This window comes from Filicampus tigris, chromosome 5, assembly GCF_054856515.1.
Source record: "Filicampus tigris isolate MCC_2025a chromosome 5, RoL_Ftig_1.0, whole genome shotgun sequence".
In the NCBI taxonomy this organism is placed as follows: domain Eukaryota; kingdom Metazoa; phylum Chordata; class Actinopteri; order Syngnathiformes; family Syngnathidae; genus Filicampus; species Filicampus tigris.
In genome coordinates, this window is record NC_141221.1 from 27,300,001 (window position 1) to 27,319,738 (window position 19,738).

At 39.2% G+C, this 19,738-nt stretch overlaps 1 protein-coding gene and 2 long non-coding RNA genes across 16 annotated transcripts in view; 2 read left to right on the forward strand and 1 right to left on the reverse strand.

Moving 5' to 3' along the window:
* The window catches only part of LOC147147979 (3-hydroxy-3-methylglutaryl-coenzyme A reductase-like), a 28,856-nt gene extending 26,329 nt beyond the window's left edge, over window positions 1-2,527 (forward strand). For all 4 annotated transcript variants that reach the window (XM_086031333.1, XM_086031335.1, XM_086031334.1 and 1 more), the window contains one exon: window positions 960-2,527. In XM_086031333.1, the coding sequence (XP_085887459.1) occupies window positions 960-1,014 (55 nt within the window). In that variant the 3' untranslated portion in view covers window positions 1,015-2,527. The remainder of the gene's footprint in view (window positions 1-959) is intronic.
* Window positions 2,528-3,573: 1,046 nt separating this feature from the next.
* Window positions 3,574-11,926, reverse strand: LOC147147980 (uncharacterized). Of its 8 annotated transcripts, none has more exons than XR_015086999.1 (5): window positions 11,768-11,926; window positions 5,758-5,833; window positions 5,588-5,666; window positions 5,334-5,484; window positions 3,574-4,733 (listed from the first exon to the last, which is right to left on the reverse strand). It is a non-coding gene; the product is annotated as an uncharacterized LOC147147980 (long non-coding RNA). The 8 variants fall into 8 exon arrangements; XR_015087000.1 differs by lacking the exon at window positions 11,768-11,926 and adding an exon at window positions 8,207-8,322; XR_015086997.1 differs by lacking the exon at window positions 11,768-11,926 and adding an exon at window positions 6,249-6,889 and having other exon boundaries at window positions 5,758-5,836.
* Window positions 7,613-10,821, forward strand: LOC147147981 (uncharacterized). Of its 4 annotated transcripts, XR_015087004.1 has the most exons (4): window positions 7,613-7,950; window positions 8,342-8,440; window positions 9,311-10,078; window positions 10,450-10,821. It is a non-coding gene; the product is annotated as an uncharacterized LOC147147981 (long non-coding RNA). The 4 variants fall into 4 exon arrangements; XR_015087003.1 differs by having other exon boundaries at window positions 7,613-8,440; XR_015087005.1 differs by having other exon boundaries at window positions 7,613-8,440; window positions 9,311-9,586.
* Window positions 11,927-19,738: the final 7,812 nt, after the last annotated feature.

The window sequence follows — 19,738 nt, forward strand, 5'->3', positions numbered from 1 at the left end:
TATTTCAATTAGTGCTGTCGAACTTAGCGTGTTATCGGGCGGTAATTACATTTTGTAATTGATCGCGTCAAAATATTTGACACATTTAACGCCTATGCATAATCCCACTCAGTGCAGTGCAGTGAGCAGCAGAATGGCTGCGTGCGTGTGTAGTAGTAAAGCAGGTAGGCCCTCTGGGTGGGGAATTCATATAATTAAAAAATACAGGTGGAACAATAAATAAGCAGTTAATCTAACACACGACATTGCTGATAACTGTACTGCTTCTCTCTCACTCTCATAGTAGAGAGGACAGAGCATAACACTCACCCGTCATATGAGCCAATCACATTTGCGTGCACTTCAGGGACCACTCAGAAAATATCAACTCTAAGAATATTACAAGGGCCACATATAAACCTGTACATTACACACACACACACACCCATACACACACACTCTGTTTGCACACATTTGAAATATTTCTGTCACTGTTCTGAGGCCCTTTTGCGTTTTTGTTTTTGTAGTGAATACAAATACTGTCTACTACAGAAAGAATGTTAATAAAAATGTTAATTTTCATCTCATGAGGATTTATTGTTATAGTAAAAAAAATACATTACATGTGAACAGTATGTTGAATGTATATATCCGTCATGTGTCTTTTATCTTTCCATTCCAACAACAATTTACAGAAAAATATGGCATATTTTGGAGATGGTTCAAATTGCGATTAATTACGATTAATTATTTTTTAAACTGTGATTAACTCGATTAAAAGTTTTAATTGTTTGACAGCCCTAATTTCAATACATTCTTATTTCACAGAAATAGCCAAATGATGTCAATCTAAAAGAGAAGACCTTAATACTCGATTTGAGAGTGATTGTTTAAAGAAAGGACATCAAAAGGCACCAACCACCTAAATCCTAATCTTATTTTAAGATGGTGCATAAAAAAAAAAATAATTCTGTCTTTAGATCCAAGGTGAACCTCCAGCAGAATATGGGAACCTGCACCAAGCAAGCCTCCTGAGAGTATGAAAGCAGCATGGCATCCCCCCGTGTGCCATGTCACTGACTGAATCAGCTAGCCCGAGACCATATGGGCAAATAAGGGACTGAAATGAGTGCTTTCAAAACAACACAAGTATCTCGGCGTGACCATGCTGCTGTCTGTTTCTATTCGACCATGAAATGATTTTATTTCCATGTGAATTGAGGTTGTATAAAAATCAGACAATAAATGCACATCACCTCTATTAAAAAAAAAAAGTTATCCCTGTTAATGTTGAATGTTTATTACACTTACATGTACTGTAGGTTTCAAAGGCTGCAGAGGACCGAAACACGATTAAGGAATAAATACAATATGAGTGTTGTGCGATAGACTAAGTTTCATTTTCCCATCCTTTTTGCAATTGATACATTACTTTAAATGTTGGATTTAGAGTAAATGGAATTGTGCCTGGAGAATGATGCACGAGGATGAAGTAATAGAAAGGTGGCTTGTGTTACCATCTCGCATGCTACATTAAAGTAGCACCAGAGCTAACCCAATAGCCCCCATACCAAAATTACAATATAAGTGATAGAGGGTTATATATTGAACAGAAGACATTTTAATGTTGCACTACAATATATAATGTCAGTATACCACAGCACTGTTTTATTTTGTATTATTGTATATGAATGTTCCAGCACCAAATTACTTGCAGTACATGTTTTGTAAACTGGCAGAAACTAACTTGTTGACTTTGATGTCTTCCTCAGCAATTTCATTTTGATGTGTGGACATTTATGGCACAGGTAGTGTAGTGCTTTCACACAGCTGATTTTGATAGGTGGTTGTGAGTTTATGAATGACTGTCTTGTACTTACTTGCCCTGCTATTGACTGGTGACTAGAGGTAAGATCGGGCCTAAAAAATCCAGCCCGACCCGACCCAGGCCCGCGGGTATTAGATTCCGCCCCAGCCCGAGCCCGACCAATTAACTTGATTTGCAGGCCCAAGCCCGAAGCAAACCCGAAATTTCGGTGTTCACGTGCGCAGAGCATGCTCTGGCTCTGTCACGTGCGCAAAGCGTGCTCTGGCTCTGCGGCTCCTGTTTAGTAGTTAAATAGCAATTACCTTACAGCGCCTTTTCTGTTTTATCCAAATTATTTATTTTATAACAAGTATTCCTTAGTTTAGTATCCACACATCGTTTTAGTAAACATTTTTGTAAAAATATATATATATTTTTTAAAAAGTCAGCGAGAAAGAAGCCCAGCCCGACCCGACCCGAACGTAATGATTGATATTTTAGGCCCGACCCGGCCCGAGTTCTGGCTCGGGCTTAAGATCTTACCTCTACTGGTGACCAGTCCAGTGTGCAGTCTGCTGGGATAGGCTCCAGCATTCTCGTGACCCTGATCTGGTGACACAGCCAACGTCCAATTGATATTTCATATTTTGGAAACAATGTTATGAATTCATTAATACAAAGGCCACCTGTTCCAAACATTTTGGTGATATTTTGTAATAAAAAGTTCAATCCATATGATAATTTATCGTTTGTTTCTTAAAAATGCTGCCGCTGTAGCAGGTCCAAAGCTAGTTTTCCTCTTCTCTCTTTTTAAAATCCAGCAATTCTCCTGCAAATTAGTTGCACAATGACAATTATTGGTACAGTAAAATCATTAACATTCTATTATAATAAGTAATACAGCAATGAACCTTTTCCATCACTACGTTAAGTATTAACGTTTAAATGGTAAATGGGCTGTCACTTGTAAAACACTTTTCTACAGGGGCGGAGCCATGGGTGTGCCTGGGTGTGCAAAGGCACACCCAGATTGACAAGACTGCCCACCCAGTGAGAGTCATGAAAAAATATATACTATTTGCAAAATTATATTATTATTCAATTATTTTTGAATTTGTGTTTCGTTGTGTTTATTTTCTTGAATATTAAGAATGCCATAATTGTGGTTTTCTAAGGAAGATCTGAACTTCATATTATTCAGTTTGTGATTCAATTTGAATATACGATGTCGGGACAGGAGAATTGTGCTCAGTGAGGGAAATAGTCAGTGCCCCCCTGATTTTTCCAGGCCCACCCATTAGCCACGATCTGGCTCCGCCCCTGCTTTTCTATCTTCGGTACTCAAAGCACTTCACTCAGTTACCTCATTTACCTACTGATGATGTGGCATCAGGAACAACTGGGGGTTCAGTGCCTTGTTCAAGGACACTTTGACATGGTCACAATGGCTGGGTATCGACGACGACCACTCTATCACTGATCCATGTCTTTAAGTTGCCCATATTTACATGAAATATGTCTGAATCTGCCATGTTTTCACATTGTTAATATGAAACTGTGTAACGCTACTGGGCTAGGGCTCATAAGACTGACTATACTGCCAAGGTGTTTTATAATGTGAGCTATACAGTATAGGATCGACCATTGAGCCACGGAGTCAGAATAATTGCACAAGACACCAGATATAAGCTTCAAGAAATATATTGAAGATATTTTTAAAGTTATATCAATTACAAAGAGATATTTAGAATTATGAATATATAGCACTGTAATTATCAGATGTATAAGAAATGTATATAAATAATCAGATGCAATTGACAAACAAATACAATAACGTGGGGAAAAAGTAAAATTAAAGTCTATGAAGGTCCAGTTCATCAATACCGCCTTGCAGCAGTGGTTGGGTAGCTCGCCATCAAATTACAGAATTCCATAGTTGACAAAAAAACAAAAAACTGACCTAAAACAAAGTCAAAAGAACACAAATTCATTCAGTTCAAACAGTAGCTTACCGTCTGAAAATAAAAACACAAATGCTATAATTCATTGTATCAATTGTTTCACATCATACACATCAAATCATTATCAAAAGCTCACATTCCAAAAGTGGTCTGAAATATAATTAATTACAATTATTAAATAAGTAATTATTAACCCCACCTTTTTGGGCCCCCTGTGGCATAAACAATACATAGCAAGCAAGCCAAACTCATCTCTGGAAAAGTGTTTTGGAGTTGTGAGGATACTTGTAAACATCAAATAAAATGGCACAATTAAATGATTACACCCAACAAGCAAATACCATCCGTTGTTGTATTCCTTTTAAACGCGATGAAGGTTGCAACTAACAATTATTTTATTCATTAATCTGATGAAAATTGGCAAAATTGTTGATTATTATTTTTCCAAACTAAAATCAGATGTTTGCAAATGTCTAGTTTTGATTAAAACCAAAAATAATCAGTCTGCTTTCACGGATGACTACAGAATTTTGAGAATATTTAATGACGAGAGGATAAAATGAGAGGATTTGTACAATTTAATTTTTTGAAAAAATTAAATAATAAACAGCAATGCAATTAAATGTATTCTTTAACAATGTCTCAACAATTAATCGTTAAGTCACCTCTACATGTGAGCTTTACTACAGTGTAGCAAGTTGTGCTCTTATCAACTTTGCTGCATTTGATTGCTGTCCTGGAATGTGAAAGATCACATTCTGAATAAATTCCCAATCCTCTGCAGCATGGTTTGGGGTAATATATATCAAATTCACAAAATCTTTTTGGAGCACACATCAACTTCACCCAAAAGTGATGGGTGCGGCAAGGCTGTCCCATTTCTTATCACATCATGCTTGTGAGTACTGATGCTCCTCCTCAAGCTTAAGAACAAATGAGTACTGCGTTGTTGCTGTGCTCAGGTACTGAACCAGGTTTGTTCCAGGCTGAAGAAGAAAATGGGAAAGAAAAAGAACAAAATTATTACAAGTTGATCCCACAGGTAGACCAGTCAGAATTGCATCATCATTAACGTTTCCTTGTAGTAAATTTTATACATGGAAAAAAAAAACAGCAATGGAAGCTCACAGTGCAGTTAACATGTCACATTGTAAGCTTGTAGATCTGCTATCTTATTTAATAGATGTGAAAGCTCATTATGCGATGGTTTGACCCATGTGGTCCCAGTCTGTCCCTCGTTGGCGACAAATCGGCATCGAGACCGTAATATTCACGTCACACGCCGTCAGACGTCGCACGAGCACACACGACGCTAAGCAAAAAATATCAAACACAAAGAACTGACACACACACGCACAGCGTGGTGATTGGTAAAACAAAAACAATATGGGGCACGTCATTGCATTTGTGGGACTGCAGCTCTGCAGTTAATGTTAAGTATAACTGAATCCATTTAAAATGTATGATTATGATTTGAATACAAAAAACACACACACACGAAATAAAAACAACGCTTGAACACTGATGATGGCCTGATACAGAGCAATGTTTACAACCAGTTTAAAGGACATGCGTCATGTGCATACCTGCAGAGAGCCAATCTGTGTCGGCAAGAAGGTTGCCCATATTCTCCTTCCTGGTCATGTGCTAATCTTCGGAGACAACTCAAGTTCTCCAGTTTTGAGGAAATTTTACAGTACAGTAAGGATGTAAAAATGAGAATTCCTCAGAAATCTGCTGGATAAGACAAAGATAAAAATGTAAAATAATATACAAACATGTATAATGAACAAAGAAGAATTAATCAAAGTCAAACTTATTCCATAAAATGTGAACTCACCATGCTTGGAGTGTCCACTAGAGGTTTTGGTTAAAACTTGGATTATAGCATGTAACACTGCGGCTTTCTAGGAAATTTGCTGGATAAAACAAAGATATTTTAAAAATGTATAAGGAACAAAGAAGAATTACTTTACTTAGTCAAACTCATTCCATAAAATGTGAACTCACCATGCTTGGAGTGTTCACTAAAGGTTTTAGTTAAAGCTTGGATTGTAGCATGTAACACTGAGAATTTCTAAGAAATCTGCTGGATAAGATAGAGATATTTTAAAAATGTATAAGGAACAAAGAAGAATTAATTTACTTAGTCAAACCTATTCCGTAAAATGTAAACTCACCATCCTTGGAAAGATATTAAAAACATGTATAAGGATGGAAGAAGAATTGCTGAGTCCATAAAATGTGAACTCACCATGGATAAGATGCAGATATTTTAAAACAATGTATAAGGAACAAGGAAGAATTAGTTTACTTAGTGAAATCTATTCCATAAAATGTAAACTCACCATGCTTTGAATGTGCACTAGAAGTTTTAGTAAAGCTTGGATTTTTTTAGTCACTCATATTCAAAGCTTGCTCTGCAGTTTCATCCGATTTTGTGATCAAGAGAGAAGATAATACATTAATGCAATGTACAGTTTCAAGTAAGAACGTTTTACCTTTACAAAGTCGTCCATCTTTTGGAAAGGAATACAAACATGTTTAGGGCGACAGGGGCATTTTTCACTAATGACACGAACCACACTATAGCTAGAATTACACGTTTTCATAAATACAACGTTGCCGTAAAATAACCACTTCGGTGCCTATCAATACAGATTTACGGACTAGTCAAGTTTAAAAAAACAAAAAAAGTTATCTGTAGTACATGCTAACCGCCGCGGAGTTAACCCCCGCACTCTCAAGCGAAAATGCACTTCCGTTTGAAACACACTCAGAGACTCGTTCATAAAATAATTCAAAGAGCAGAAATATATGTTTTGTTCATGTTCACCCAAAATATTAACAAGTTCATGAAATTTAGTTCATTTCACTGGCCCAACGGCCACACCACTCCTCCTCCTCCAAGGGCTAATTTTACAACGATTTCCATGGTCGCACACCGTCACCGTGGCCGATCAGCAAACACTACGAGAGGACTAATCCCGTGCGAAACCCCGCTCTACTCTTCTCGGTTTAAACAAGCTGTTGATGCCGCGATTACACCCTACACTATGATTGTTTAGGGGTTATACCATACAACTAGCTTCACTAAAAGCACATTATATTATTTTAATGTAAAATGCGGTGTAACTACACCCTTGTACTTACTGCTACCAGTCGGGTTGCCAACTTTTTCACTCCTAAATAAGGGACAGGTGCACGGTGGCACAGTGGTGTGAGCATGATGTAAGGATTTTGGCTTTTTTTCCCAAATTTTCACATTGATACTGAAACCACATGCATGTAAAAATAAGAAAAAAGGAAAATATGGACAGTGTTTTTCACAGGGTTTCCTCCCACATTACAAAAACATGCATTGTAGGTTGATTGGACACTCTAAATTGCCCCTAGGTGTGATTGTGCGGATGTTTGTCTTTGTGTGCCCTGCCATTGGCTGGCAACCAATTCAGGGTGTCCCCCACCTACTGCCCGAAGACAGCTGGGATAGGCTCCGGCACGCCCGCGACCCTTGTGAGGATAAGCGGTATAGATAATGGATGGATGGATGGGCTTTTTTTCATATGAAACCACAATTTGGCTCTTTCGTCAAAAAACGGGTGTAAGAAATCTGACAAAAGAGGAGTGTGATTCACCAAATTTATTTTTTCTATGAATATGTCTGGCGGTTTTTGACTGACTCAGCAGTCTCCTGTCATTTTGCGCAACCAGAGAGAAGTCCTTACATTACAGGAGGAGTGATTGCCGCTTGTTCTGAGATTGACACTTTATCTGATCTAGGATCTGTCATGTGTAGTATCAAGAGTCTCCATTAGGAGCGCTGTAATGTCCATCCATCCATCCATTATCGATACCGCTTATCCTCACAAGGGTCGCGGGGCGTGCTGGACCCTATCCCAGCTGTCTTCGGGCAGTAGGCGGGGGACACCCTGAATTGGTTGCCAGCCAATCGCAGGGCACACAAAGACAAACATCCGCACTCACAATCACACTTAGAGGCAATTTAGAGAGTCCAATCAACTTACCATGCATGTTTTTGGAATGTGGGAGGAAACCGGAGAACCCGGAGAAAACCCACGCAGGCACGGGGAGAACATGCAAACTCCACACAGGGAGGCCGGAGCCAGGATCGAACCCACGACCTCTGAACTGTGAGGCGGACGTGCTAACCAGTCGGCCACCGTGCCGCCGCGCTGTAATGTATGGGGTTCCATTTGTGCCAAAAATATGTTATGTGTCGATGTATGTGTCTATGTAGACATCTATGATACGAGTCTATGTTTGTGTCGGTGATAAGTATTTGTCAGACGCCCATGTTTAGTGTTTGTTAGACGTCCATGTTAATTGTTTGTTTGACGTCCATGTTAATTGTCTGTTAGACATCCATGATGTGTCTGTGTAATGTGTCGATGACTATTAGCACAATTAGCACGCCTCCGTAGCCCAAATTCCTTACGAGATGGAAGTAGCTTCGACGAGTGGATCGAGTTCTACAAATGCTTGAAAAAGTTTCCTGGATTGAACCATTTAGCCACTTTTAGCAACGGCTAATCATGATTTCTACGATTTCCCTCTGACCCGGATGTTGTAGTCCGCAGGGCGAATATTGCAGAACGCGAGAGTGGGAGAAGAGCGACGAGAGAGAGCGATGATATTAAAGAAGAAACGCGATCTGGTCAAGGGCCATACGGTAAATTCATTTTATTTCTGTTTAAATATGATAACACTTGAGGGTCGTAATGTGAAATGCCTATTTAAAATGTTCTTTAGCATCACGTATACCAGCTTGCATTAAAACCACTGCTCGTGCACATATACATACAGTATTTGCGTGTCAGCGTTGTTTTTGGCAGGCAGTTAGTCTTAGTCTTTTGGGCAAAAATGCTTATTAGTTTTAGTCACATTTTAGTCATTCCTATTCATGATAGTTTTAGTCAACAAAAACTCCCCAGTGGTGCATTTTAAGGACATAAAAGAAATATTTACAGAATCGAAGCAGTCTGAATGTGTATATGTTGCAGCTGGCTGTGTATGCTATAAGCCAGGGGTAGGGAACTTCAGTTCCTCGAGAGCCATATCCTGCCTGTTTTGGATTTCTCCCGACTACAACACACCTGATTCAAATGATCAGCTCATCAGCATGCTAGGTAGACGTCTGAAACAATCCTGATCAGTTGAGTCAGGTGTGTTGTAGTAGGGAGAGAGCCAAAACAGGTAGGATATAGCTCTCGAGGAACTGGAGTTCCCTACCCCTGCTATAAGATAAGATAAGATAAGATGGCAAAGCTGTTGAATAATTCTACTTTAACGTAAGTGCTCAAATTTAATGAAACAAACAAATAAACAAAAAGAACAATTAAGATTCATGCTCATGCTAGCCACATGAATCCGCTTTTCCAATAAATCGAAGGGTTACAAGTGATAATATTCGAAGACAACATATCACATTACCTTTGGTGGTTATTTTCAAAGTCAATTGTGCCTCCTGGTGGACAACAATCTCTTGCAATCGTGTGCATGTTCAGATTTCGTCATATTGTTTTCACTTTTCTTTTTGCAGGCTCTGGGTAGTCTTGGTGATAGCCACTGCTGTTCCCTGCCCTTGTTGTGATCACATGTTAGGTTTTACTCCATCAAGTTGTTTTAAATTCATGATGTTCATGTTAAACATATTACACGTAAGCTCGCTTTGTTTATGGGTTAGGGTTAGGGCTGACTTTGGGCGAAAGGCAGACAACACCTTGAACTGCGTAGCAGCCAGTCGCAAGGCACACACAGACACCGTCACAGACACACTGACCGGGAACTGATCCCATGCTGCCCCCACACAACTCAGGCGAGTGTACCACTACGCCAACTGTGACCATGATAACAATTTTTGTGATTACAAATCCAATGAGTACTTTGAAATGCTTTTCAGATGTAGCATTGAATTGTCTAGTTGAATAGAATGCCATAATTACAGTTTGGGACTATTTAAGATGTCTTAACTACAATATAAATTAATGAAATAGTTAGTTTAATGTTGTATAGTTCTTGTTATGACAAATCCATCCATCCATTATCCAATCAGCTTCTCCTCACAAGGGTCAGGGGCGTGCTGGAGCCTATTCCAGCTGTTTTTGGACAGCAAGCGGGGTACACCCAGAACTAGTTGCTAGCCAATCGCAGGGCACACAGAGACAAACAAACATCCGCACTCACAATCACCTAGGGGCAATTTAGAGTGTCCAATTACAATGCATGTTTTTGGAATGTCGGAGGAAACCGCAGTCCCCGGAGAAAATCCACGCAGGCACGGGGAGGCCCATGACCTCTGCACTTTGAGGTGGACATGCTAGCCAGTCGCCCGCTATTATGTCAAACATAGAATTAAAATTTCGTTTAATAATTTTTAAAAATTGTAACTGTTAACTGATGGTGTTTCTGAAATTGAGTAAAGTAATCACACAAGTGAAATGAAACAAACGTTCTTTTAAACAGTTGTCCATTGTTTATTTATAGTGAATTGAAAATACCAGCACTTTTTATTGATGTACATGAATTTGTGTGGTGGAAACTACTCATCTACTTTGTCTGGTTCACCACGAAGACATGTTTATGAGAGACTTAAGTATTTGCTTAAATATTTTGAAATGTGTACCGTAATTAATTTTTTTTCAGAAACACAGCTGTAAACATTTTGTTTGATCGCCACAGGGTGTAAGTGTGACGTCCTGACTTTGGTGTGAAGCGCCATCACTTGGGCCAGGCTACTTCAGTTGACCCTTCGGAGGAGGAACCCAAGAGACCGATGGAGAAATATTGCATCTGACTGTTGGTGGAAATAAAATCATGCAGTATTTTAGAAGATTTCTTGCTCTGTATGAGATTCTTGCTTGTTCCTGAAACAAAATGGCATCTTTAAATTTAGGTGCCAAGTAAACTTAGCTCAGTGGACTGGGGACTCCCCAATGTAACAAGCCACAACCTGTGTTTATTGCCAGAATTAAGATTTTTCTTGAAGAGCATCATTACAATGGACACTGGGGACAATTGAAGCCCCCACCCCCAATTTTCCCAGTGTTTACAGTGTATGACAATTATGCCCCTTTATTATTGTACAACAATACTGCATTATAACGTTTAAAAAAAATCGTATTACTCGGACCCGTCTTTATTGGTATTACTTTTTGAATCAGAAATAATTCCAGTAAGAAATTTTGAGTTGACTTTGGTCATCACAGTAAGGTATAAAGTACACTACGAAAGAAAATAGGATAGGGATAAAAAAAAAAAAACAATTAAAAAAAGGAATAAAGTGAGCCAAACAATAGCCTAGAGTATGAAGTTTGCTAAACTTGAGTACTGCTTACATGCATCAAAGAAACAAAACAAGATTCATTACATCAAATATTGCACATTTAGAAGAAAATGTAGGTTCGTTGTTATTAGTGTATTGTGCAGTGAGAGTGCAGACAGATTGCGCTGTCTAACGTGAAATAAAAAAATTGACGTCTAACACACTTATCGACACATTACATACACACTATCATAGACGTGACACAAATATTTTTGGCACAAATGGAACCCCATAAAATGGAACCCCATACAAATGGAACCCTATAGCAGCCGACAAGTCCGAGTTCCCCAGGTAAAAGAAACGCGAGGGGGGGGAAATGGCGTCTTCCAAAATGCAAGTCACCTTGCTTGAAGGCGGGATCTTGTCAACCCAACAAGTGGTGTTACCTGTAAACCAATCTTGATGGTCAAACCCAACAGCTTATACCAGTAGTTGGGTTAAGAAATCAATGCAGTTTGTTGTGTGTTGTGGGCAGAGCATCTTTGACCCAACGGATGGTTTAATAATTTAGTCCCATTTTAGTCCAATATTTTATTAAAGTTACCCAACAGCTGACCCAATAGTGTTGACCCAACAGTTGAGTTAAAAAATTGACCCAGCATGGTTAAGAGTGAATGATTAAGTGACAAACAACAACAATGACGTTGAGTGGACCAACAACTTTTAGTTACTCACCGGTGAGTAAAGCCTTTCCAATTACAGCAGAGTTGCTGTGAAGTGTTCAAATTGATCCATCGTCCCAATGTTTCTATATTTGAGCCAACCTAAAGTCAAGCCACCGCAAGGAGAGCGTCAAACCAGCCACCGAGGAGCAGGAGAGAGAAGCGAGGAGGACAGCAGGCTCTTAATAGGGCCATGGGAGCAGCTTTACAAAACCTTTTATTTCTCCCATAGAACTTGTTTTTTTTTCTCAAATCCTACCGGGCTCAAGAATTGTACATCTTTTTATAAAATATCTGTCATAAATATATCTTTTTCGTACCATTTCTGAATAAAGTTTTCTTGTTAGACGTAATTACTCTGTTGTTCCACAGGGTGGAGCCATGCGGTTAAGATAGTAGGTAAAAATCATCTTCCAAAAGTTGAACACCTGTTTATGATATTCAGATAATTTCACTGGCAACTTAGATGTTTCAAAATAACATTTTAAAAGTAACTCAAAACCCCCAACTTCTTTAAAAAAATAATTTTGGGGACGTGAAACCATTAAGAATTCGGTTTGACTAGAAAAGCTTTAATCATAGATTCGAATAGTGATAGGACAAACAACACTGGTGCGTCAGCACTGTGCCGAGTGCACAAGTGTTAAACCCGTATTGGTGCATGTATTGCTTTTAGGAAAACATAATCATGTGACTGAAACAGGAAGTGTGTCGTTTGAATGTGCAGCGCCAAATCGTGTTATGAGGAAACAAACTGCATCGACATGTTGTGGGTTTGTTAGATGGAGATTAAAGTGTATCTATACAATACTTATAAATTACAGTAGGCCATATATAAACTGTATTGCAATATAATGACCAATAATATGTTTGCAAATTGCATTTGGAGCAATTTGAAACAAAAATGAACACAAAAAAATTGACTTCATATTATAGACTACACAAGAAATTTAACTTAAGTCACAGTAATAATGTTTAGCATGGTTTCTATTTTTGTGCTAGTAAAAGTATATTGTACATTTGCATAAGATATGTTACTTAAAATAAATCCCTCGTGGCGATTGTGGACGACGCAAAATCTAACTCGGTGTTTTCGTGCTTTGGTGTATTATAACATCGTAAACCAAACGATGGTTGAACAGATTCGTTGTGTTTGCCGGTGGATGCAAAGACAACTTGCACTTTATACGCCTTTGCTCGTCTTCCACAGCAAACCCAAAATGTAACCAATGAAGCGATTTCGACTTGCCTTGCAAGTCTTTCCTGTGGCGGGTCTTGTGCCATTTTTAGGTCTGTTACTCTATTAAAATGTTGAGTAGGACCGTGTGCAGTGTGACTTGCGGGGTGAGGGGTGCGGGCTGGCTGGCTGGCTGGCTAGGTAGCTGCTAGCTTGGAGAGGGCGGCGCGGCGGAGTAACTCGTGTGCGCATGCCTCAAAACAACTCAAAATTAGTGTTTTTTTATGATTAGTGCCAATTTTGTAATCGTGGAGTGTAATAATCGAAATCGTAATTGAATTCCGATTAATTGCACAGCCCTAGTGCTTAACTCTTATTCCACAAATACAATATTAATCAGAGTGCCTTGTTTCAACTAGTGGGCCTGCATAGAACATATTCTTGAAAGAAATATGTTTGGGATAAATTATATTAACTTTTTAACTCTGCTCCACAGAGTTGTCTTAAATCAATAAGAGCACTTCATCAATGCTGAGGGCATGTAGGAAAAAATAACCACAAAATGTATCCACACCTTTACCACGAGGCACTTAAATATTTATGCACACCATCTTCATTTGTTCCCAGTGCACAGGCCCACCCAGATTGACAGACTGCCCACCCAATGAGATTCATGAAAAAAAAAAAACTTTTACATTTTTTGTAAAATTATTACATTTTTTAATTTGTGTTTATTTAGACAATTGTGGTTGTCTAAGGAAGATCTGAACTTCATGTTATTCAGTTGATCATTTTATTTGAATATACATTGTGTCGCGATAGGAGGATTGTGCTCAGTGAGAGAAATATTCAGGCCCACCCTGATTTTTCCAGGCCCACCCATTAGCCACGTTCTGGCTCCGCCCCTGCAGGGAACTGGTGTCCAAGAAGAGAAATCGCCTTGGAGCAAAGACAATTCAAACACGTATGCTCCTCAATAAAAATGTATGAATTAATCAATTTCTAGTGTGTTATTTCATATGATTGGACACATGGGTTGACAAAACCCCAAAAGTTGAACATTTTATCTCAGAATTTTATTACAGACAAATTTGCTATATCTTACCTGCCGACTCATTTGAGCATTTACACCAGGGGTCACCAATGTGCTGTCCACGGGCAACAGGTATCCCCCATGGGCCACATGAGTAGCCCGCGGGCCTGTTTTAAAAACTTCTCACCACTGATAGGACATTGTGGTTTTCTACAAATTGTATTTCTATACTATTTGTTCATTTGAAATTGTAAACAGTGGCAGGGATTTATAGGAATGAAGTGTTGCATGTTGATATTTGCAGTATCCATTTCCTAATTATTGTGAGGAATCATTAACATGATCATTGAACATAAAGCATTAATAGTACAGTTATACATTAGAACATTATTAAGATATATTATTATTATTACTATTGTTATTCGATATAATATTATATGAGCAAATTTGTTATTTCAGAAGTGTTTATCAAACTGGTAGCCCTTGGCATTAATCAGTTCCAATGAAGTAGCTCTCAACTTCAAAAAGGTTAGTGAAACCTGATTTACACAAACAAGCCGATTTTGAACCCTTTCCATAAACAACTTCACTCAACAAACAAATGAAATTATACAAAGATGAGATCATATTTTAAGTAAGACACCAGCGATTGAAAACGAATTGAATATTATTTCACAGGCTAATGTTTACAGCAAGTTTTTCCTTCTTTTTATTTTGTTTACCTGCAATGAATCTGCAGCAGAGGTCACTATGGAGTGACGAACACCGTGTCAACACTGTTTGTGAAATGTGTCAACGTGTACACTCCTTGACACGAGAAAACACAGGATTTTTTACAACTCCTTGAATGCCCAGAAAGCGGTCAAATACCACCAGATTCTTATCTAACAACTCTGCTGGCACGAATTAGCGACCATTCATTCGTAAATTGGCCATTACCTGCCAAAGCAGGTTTTCATCTATGTTACTCGATGGTGGTGGGGGATTGTCGGGTGATATCTAGCATTGCAAAGCGGGGGGAAGTGGTAGCCCTCAGGTATGAAAGGCAAACTACTCTTCACTGATCATTTGTTTGGGGGAGGCCAGCATTCACTAGCCTAAATAACGTTATCTACAGCAGTCATCAGACTTTGTTGTTCACAAACACAGCCTGGCAAAAATACAAATACGTTGAAGAAACAACCAGCTAAAAATTACTTCAGCCATGTCGACACACCTTGTATCTTTTTTTTTTTTTTTTTTTAATTTGGCACAATAATAGTAAGTCGCTGATGGTGTAGAGGTACACACGCCTGAGATGTGTGCGGGCAGCGTGGGATCGGTTCCCGCTCAGTGACGGTGTCTGTGTGCCCTGCGACTGGTTGGCAACCAGTTCAGGGCGTAGTCTGCCTTTCGCCCATTGTCTGCTGGGATAGGCTCCAGCACCTCCCCTCGACCCTGTACAGGATAAGCGGTGTGGAAGATGACATGACATGACATGACAATAATAGAAAACTACAACACTTCATTTTGTCAGCGGTAGCCATGATTGAGTAGCCTAAACACCATATCTCAGTTGGCACATTCAACAGTCGCCAAAAGCACTCAGGTGCACTATGTTGCAGGTCTTATTCTGTTCTTTTTTTCCATCAAGAGCTCCAAGTGTGTCATTTTGTTTAAAAATGGAGAAAAAAAAAATATTTTATCTTATTCCTAATGAATAATGAGTGTTTTCACCCACTGGTCAGTCACACACTCTTGTAGGTCATCAATAAATATCAACAAAAAGAAGAAAAAAAACGTGTGTTCATTTCATCTATGTTACTCAGACCATGATTGCTTCATCATCCTCACTGGATATTTTAATCATACTGATCTTAAGACTGTCCTACCAAAACCTCAACAACATGTACATTTTCCAACTCAACAGCACCCAAGCTCTACTCTTAAGACATCCAAAGCCTGCCCCATCCCCCACATTAGAATGTCAGACCACATCACTGTTGTGCTAATGCCAGCATGCAGACAGAGTGTGAATGTTGTCAAACCAGTTTTGAAGCAGCCTGAGAGGGCCTCCACTGCTCCTCAACACTGGTTTGATTCAACAGAATGTGAAATGTTCAACTTTGCAGCAATAATTAAAACAAAATCAGGAAGCAATAATAACCACAATAATAATAATAATAATAATAATACAATTACCACATAGACATTGATGAATACACAGACACTGTGACCTCCTAAACACCAAGTGCATTTATGACAGACCTCCACTGGGTGTTGGGGAAAACCAACATTGACAAGCCTTAATAAAGTTATCTTGCCCGTCTTTAGACTTTGTCGTTCACAAACACATAGCTTGGCAAAAATAATAAAAATAAGTTATAGAAAGAAAAAGCTAAAAAGGACTTAAGCTATGTACACACATCTTGTTGTTGTTGGTTTTTTTTAAATCTAGTGCAAAAATAGTTAACTACAACACTCCGTTGAGCATTTTTGTCTGCGGTAGCCATGATTTAGTAGCCTAAAGACCACATCTCAAATTGTCATCAACCTGTCTTTTGACTTTGTTGCTCACAACCACATAGCAAAACTTGGCAAAAAATAACAAAAATAAGGTGAAGAAATTCAAAGCTAAAACCGACAAAAAAATGAAAAACGCAAAAATTAAAAGCCAGAAATTACATTAGCCATGTCCACACGTCTAGTTGTTATTGTTTATTTTGTTTTTTCATCTGGCGCAATAATAGTAAACTACAATACTGTTTTTGAACTTTTTTAGTCAGCGGTAGCCGTGATTGAGTAGCCTAAAGTGCCTATCTCTTTGAACAGAATGTGCTTGCATCTTAGAAAATGTTGGGCTTCATCAGGGCTCGAAAAGCATTGCAAACATATCTGCAAATTGCTTTGGAGCTGTTGCATAGAGCTCAACAAATAAAGAACAAATTAGCACACTTGTACAATTGTTCAGCGATGCAAACGGCAGGTGTTATGGTGCTTTGTATAAAAAAGTGTACTTCTTGCAAACAAGTACAAAAGCAGCTATTGCATAGAGCCATCAGTCGTCAAAAACAAGTTAGCACACTTGTGCAATTGTGTTGAGATGCAAATGGTTGGCGCTATGGTGCTTTGTATAAAAGGTGCACAAAAACAAGCGCAAAGCAGCTATTGGAGCCCTCAAGTTAGCAGTTAGCACACTTGTACAATTGTTTTGAGATGCAACTGAACCGATGGACATTGACTAGCCTAAATAAAGTCTTACTTACCTGTCTTTAGACTTTGTTGTTCACAAACACATAGCTTGGCAAAAATAAAAATAAGTTGATGAAACGAAAAGCAAATGGTAAACTACAATACTTGATTGAACTTTTTTAGTCAGTGGTAGCCATGATAGAGTAGCCTAAAGAGCATATATCATTGAACGGTGTGTGCTGGCATATTAGAAAATGTTGAGTTTCGTCAGGGCTTGCAAACATATCTGCAAATAGCTTTGCAGATATAGAGCCCTCTGTCGACAAAAAGAAGTGAGCACACTTGTACAATTGTTTTGAGATGCAAGGCCAGACATCACCTTCAGAGCTGGGGATGAATCCAATCTGAGAACAGCGAGAGCCTACCTGTCCCGTGGTATCAGGAAAGGAAAACGAGACTACACCAAATGATCACCTCCAACTTCAAAAAGAGCAGAGATGCACACAGACTATGGCAGGCCATCCAGGCCATCATCACACATCTATGAGAGCAACACCTCTCTGCTCAACATTGGTTTTTTTTACATATATTGTACTATTTTTTTTAATACATTATGCATATTTTGTATAATTGATAGGATTCTGGTACTCGTCCTTTTGTTCTCAGTGGCAATTTATGCACCGGTAGTAACTCATTCAAAGACAAAGTGACTGCGCAACTAAACTTTACTCCAAACGGGCTGGCGTAACCCCCGACCTCCTCCGTGTGCCAGTAATTGCCTTGTTTCCACAACAAAAGCGCCTGTTCACACTTTGATGTGGGATATTAGCTAAAAGCTTGGTGTAAAACTGACCGCTCTTTGGGCACTGTAGGTAGAAGTGATAAGTGACCGCCTTCTGGGTTTTCTAGTGTTGAGGTATAGTCAAGCCATTGCTAAGTGCCACTGACTTGGGTTTGTACTCTCTCTTATCAGTTGAACCCAGTTGGCCACAAACATGAGAAACCTGCGTTCTTCATTGTTGACATAAGCCAATGCAACCTGTGAGTCAGTCCAGAATAATTCCTCATCAATTCTCATCTCCAGTTCTGACCTTAAAACAACACTTATGCTGGCAGCAATGACAGCAACTGATAATTCCAATCTTGGGATACTTGTGATCTTCGTGCCTTAGCCATTACCAAACGGCAATGGATCTCATCCCTCTCATTCACATATCTAATATAGGAACATGAGCCGGAACCAGTATTACTGGCATCGGAGAAATTCTGAAGTTCCACAAGTTTCATGGGTGGTGACATCTGGGAATGATGAGTTCCTTCCTTCAACTTCTGGAGACCGTTCTTCCACTCCTCATACTGTGCATGCAGGGACTCAGGAACTGGATCATACCATCCAGTAATTCTTCTACATCTAATTTACATGACCCAATTAAGTAAATTAGTTACTTATTTGTTGTGGTGTTTTTCCATGAGCTGTTGATTAGTTATTTGTTGTTGCGTTCTTTAATTTGCTATTGTGTTTCGTTATTTGTTGTGTTTTTTAATTTGCCATTTTGGTTGGGGATTTACTCTTCTGTTTTGCATAATCGGCGGTGACAGTGCCAGTTGTGTCCATCCACTCGCATGGGTCATGTCACATCCCTCAAACGCCAGCTGAACAACTGGGCCTTTTATTTTATGACGCATTGTACGCCTGTGGTCAAGAAACACATTTCTCACTCAATAGAGAATTAATTCTCTCATATTGCTGTGAAGGAACCAAATGCTAAGTAAAGTTTGTAAGTAGTCAGCCCACTGATGATCACATGCATGTACAGTACTTTGACAGGAAGTGACTACTGTATATGCAAATGATAAATACTGTTTTTCCAATTTTCATTTTGATTCTCCTTTATCTCTAAAGTGTTTTACCATATGCGGAACTTTATTGTGCATAACCCCTATTATCTAACAATAAAATTGTGGCTTGTGAAAATACTACTGTAAGTGGCTAATTCCTCTGGGAAACAAAGCGAAATGTTTATGTCAAGCCCTCCCACCAATCCACAAAGTCCAGAGTCAAGGTCAGCAGAGCCCTCGCCACCACGAGTGTTGGTGGTGCACTGCTTTTCCTTCTTAAGCTGCTGCACAAGAATTTCTTTGAAGCTGTCAGGAAGTTTTTTCTCCATGGCCTCGCCACACTCTTCCCCTGCCCGGATGTTAGCCTTAGCAACCACCAAAGCCACATTCCACTTGGTTTGCTGGTTCCCATCAGCTGTCTTTGGGGTCCCACAGGCCAAAATATTCTCATTAGGACTCGTTTATTGGACAGCATCCCTCACAGTTTGTGTCCATCAACAAGTTAGGGAATTACTTGCCACGGCAGGCATCGACAACATTATGGCCATAGATCTGCTCGGACGCCTCAAGAATGCTGGCCCATTAAAATTCAATGTCCCCTTAATCCCGTGATCAAAGTCCTGCCAACCTCGCACATCAGCTCAGGCTTCTTTCTTGCCAGAGAAGTGACATTCCAGGTCTCGAGAGCCAGCATCAGCTGCCGGGCATATTTTTCATTCTCCAACCAATCCATCTATCAAAATAAATCAGCAATTGAGTAGCAT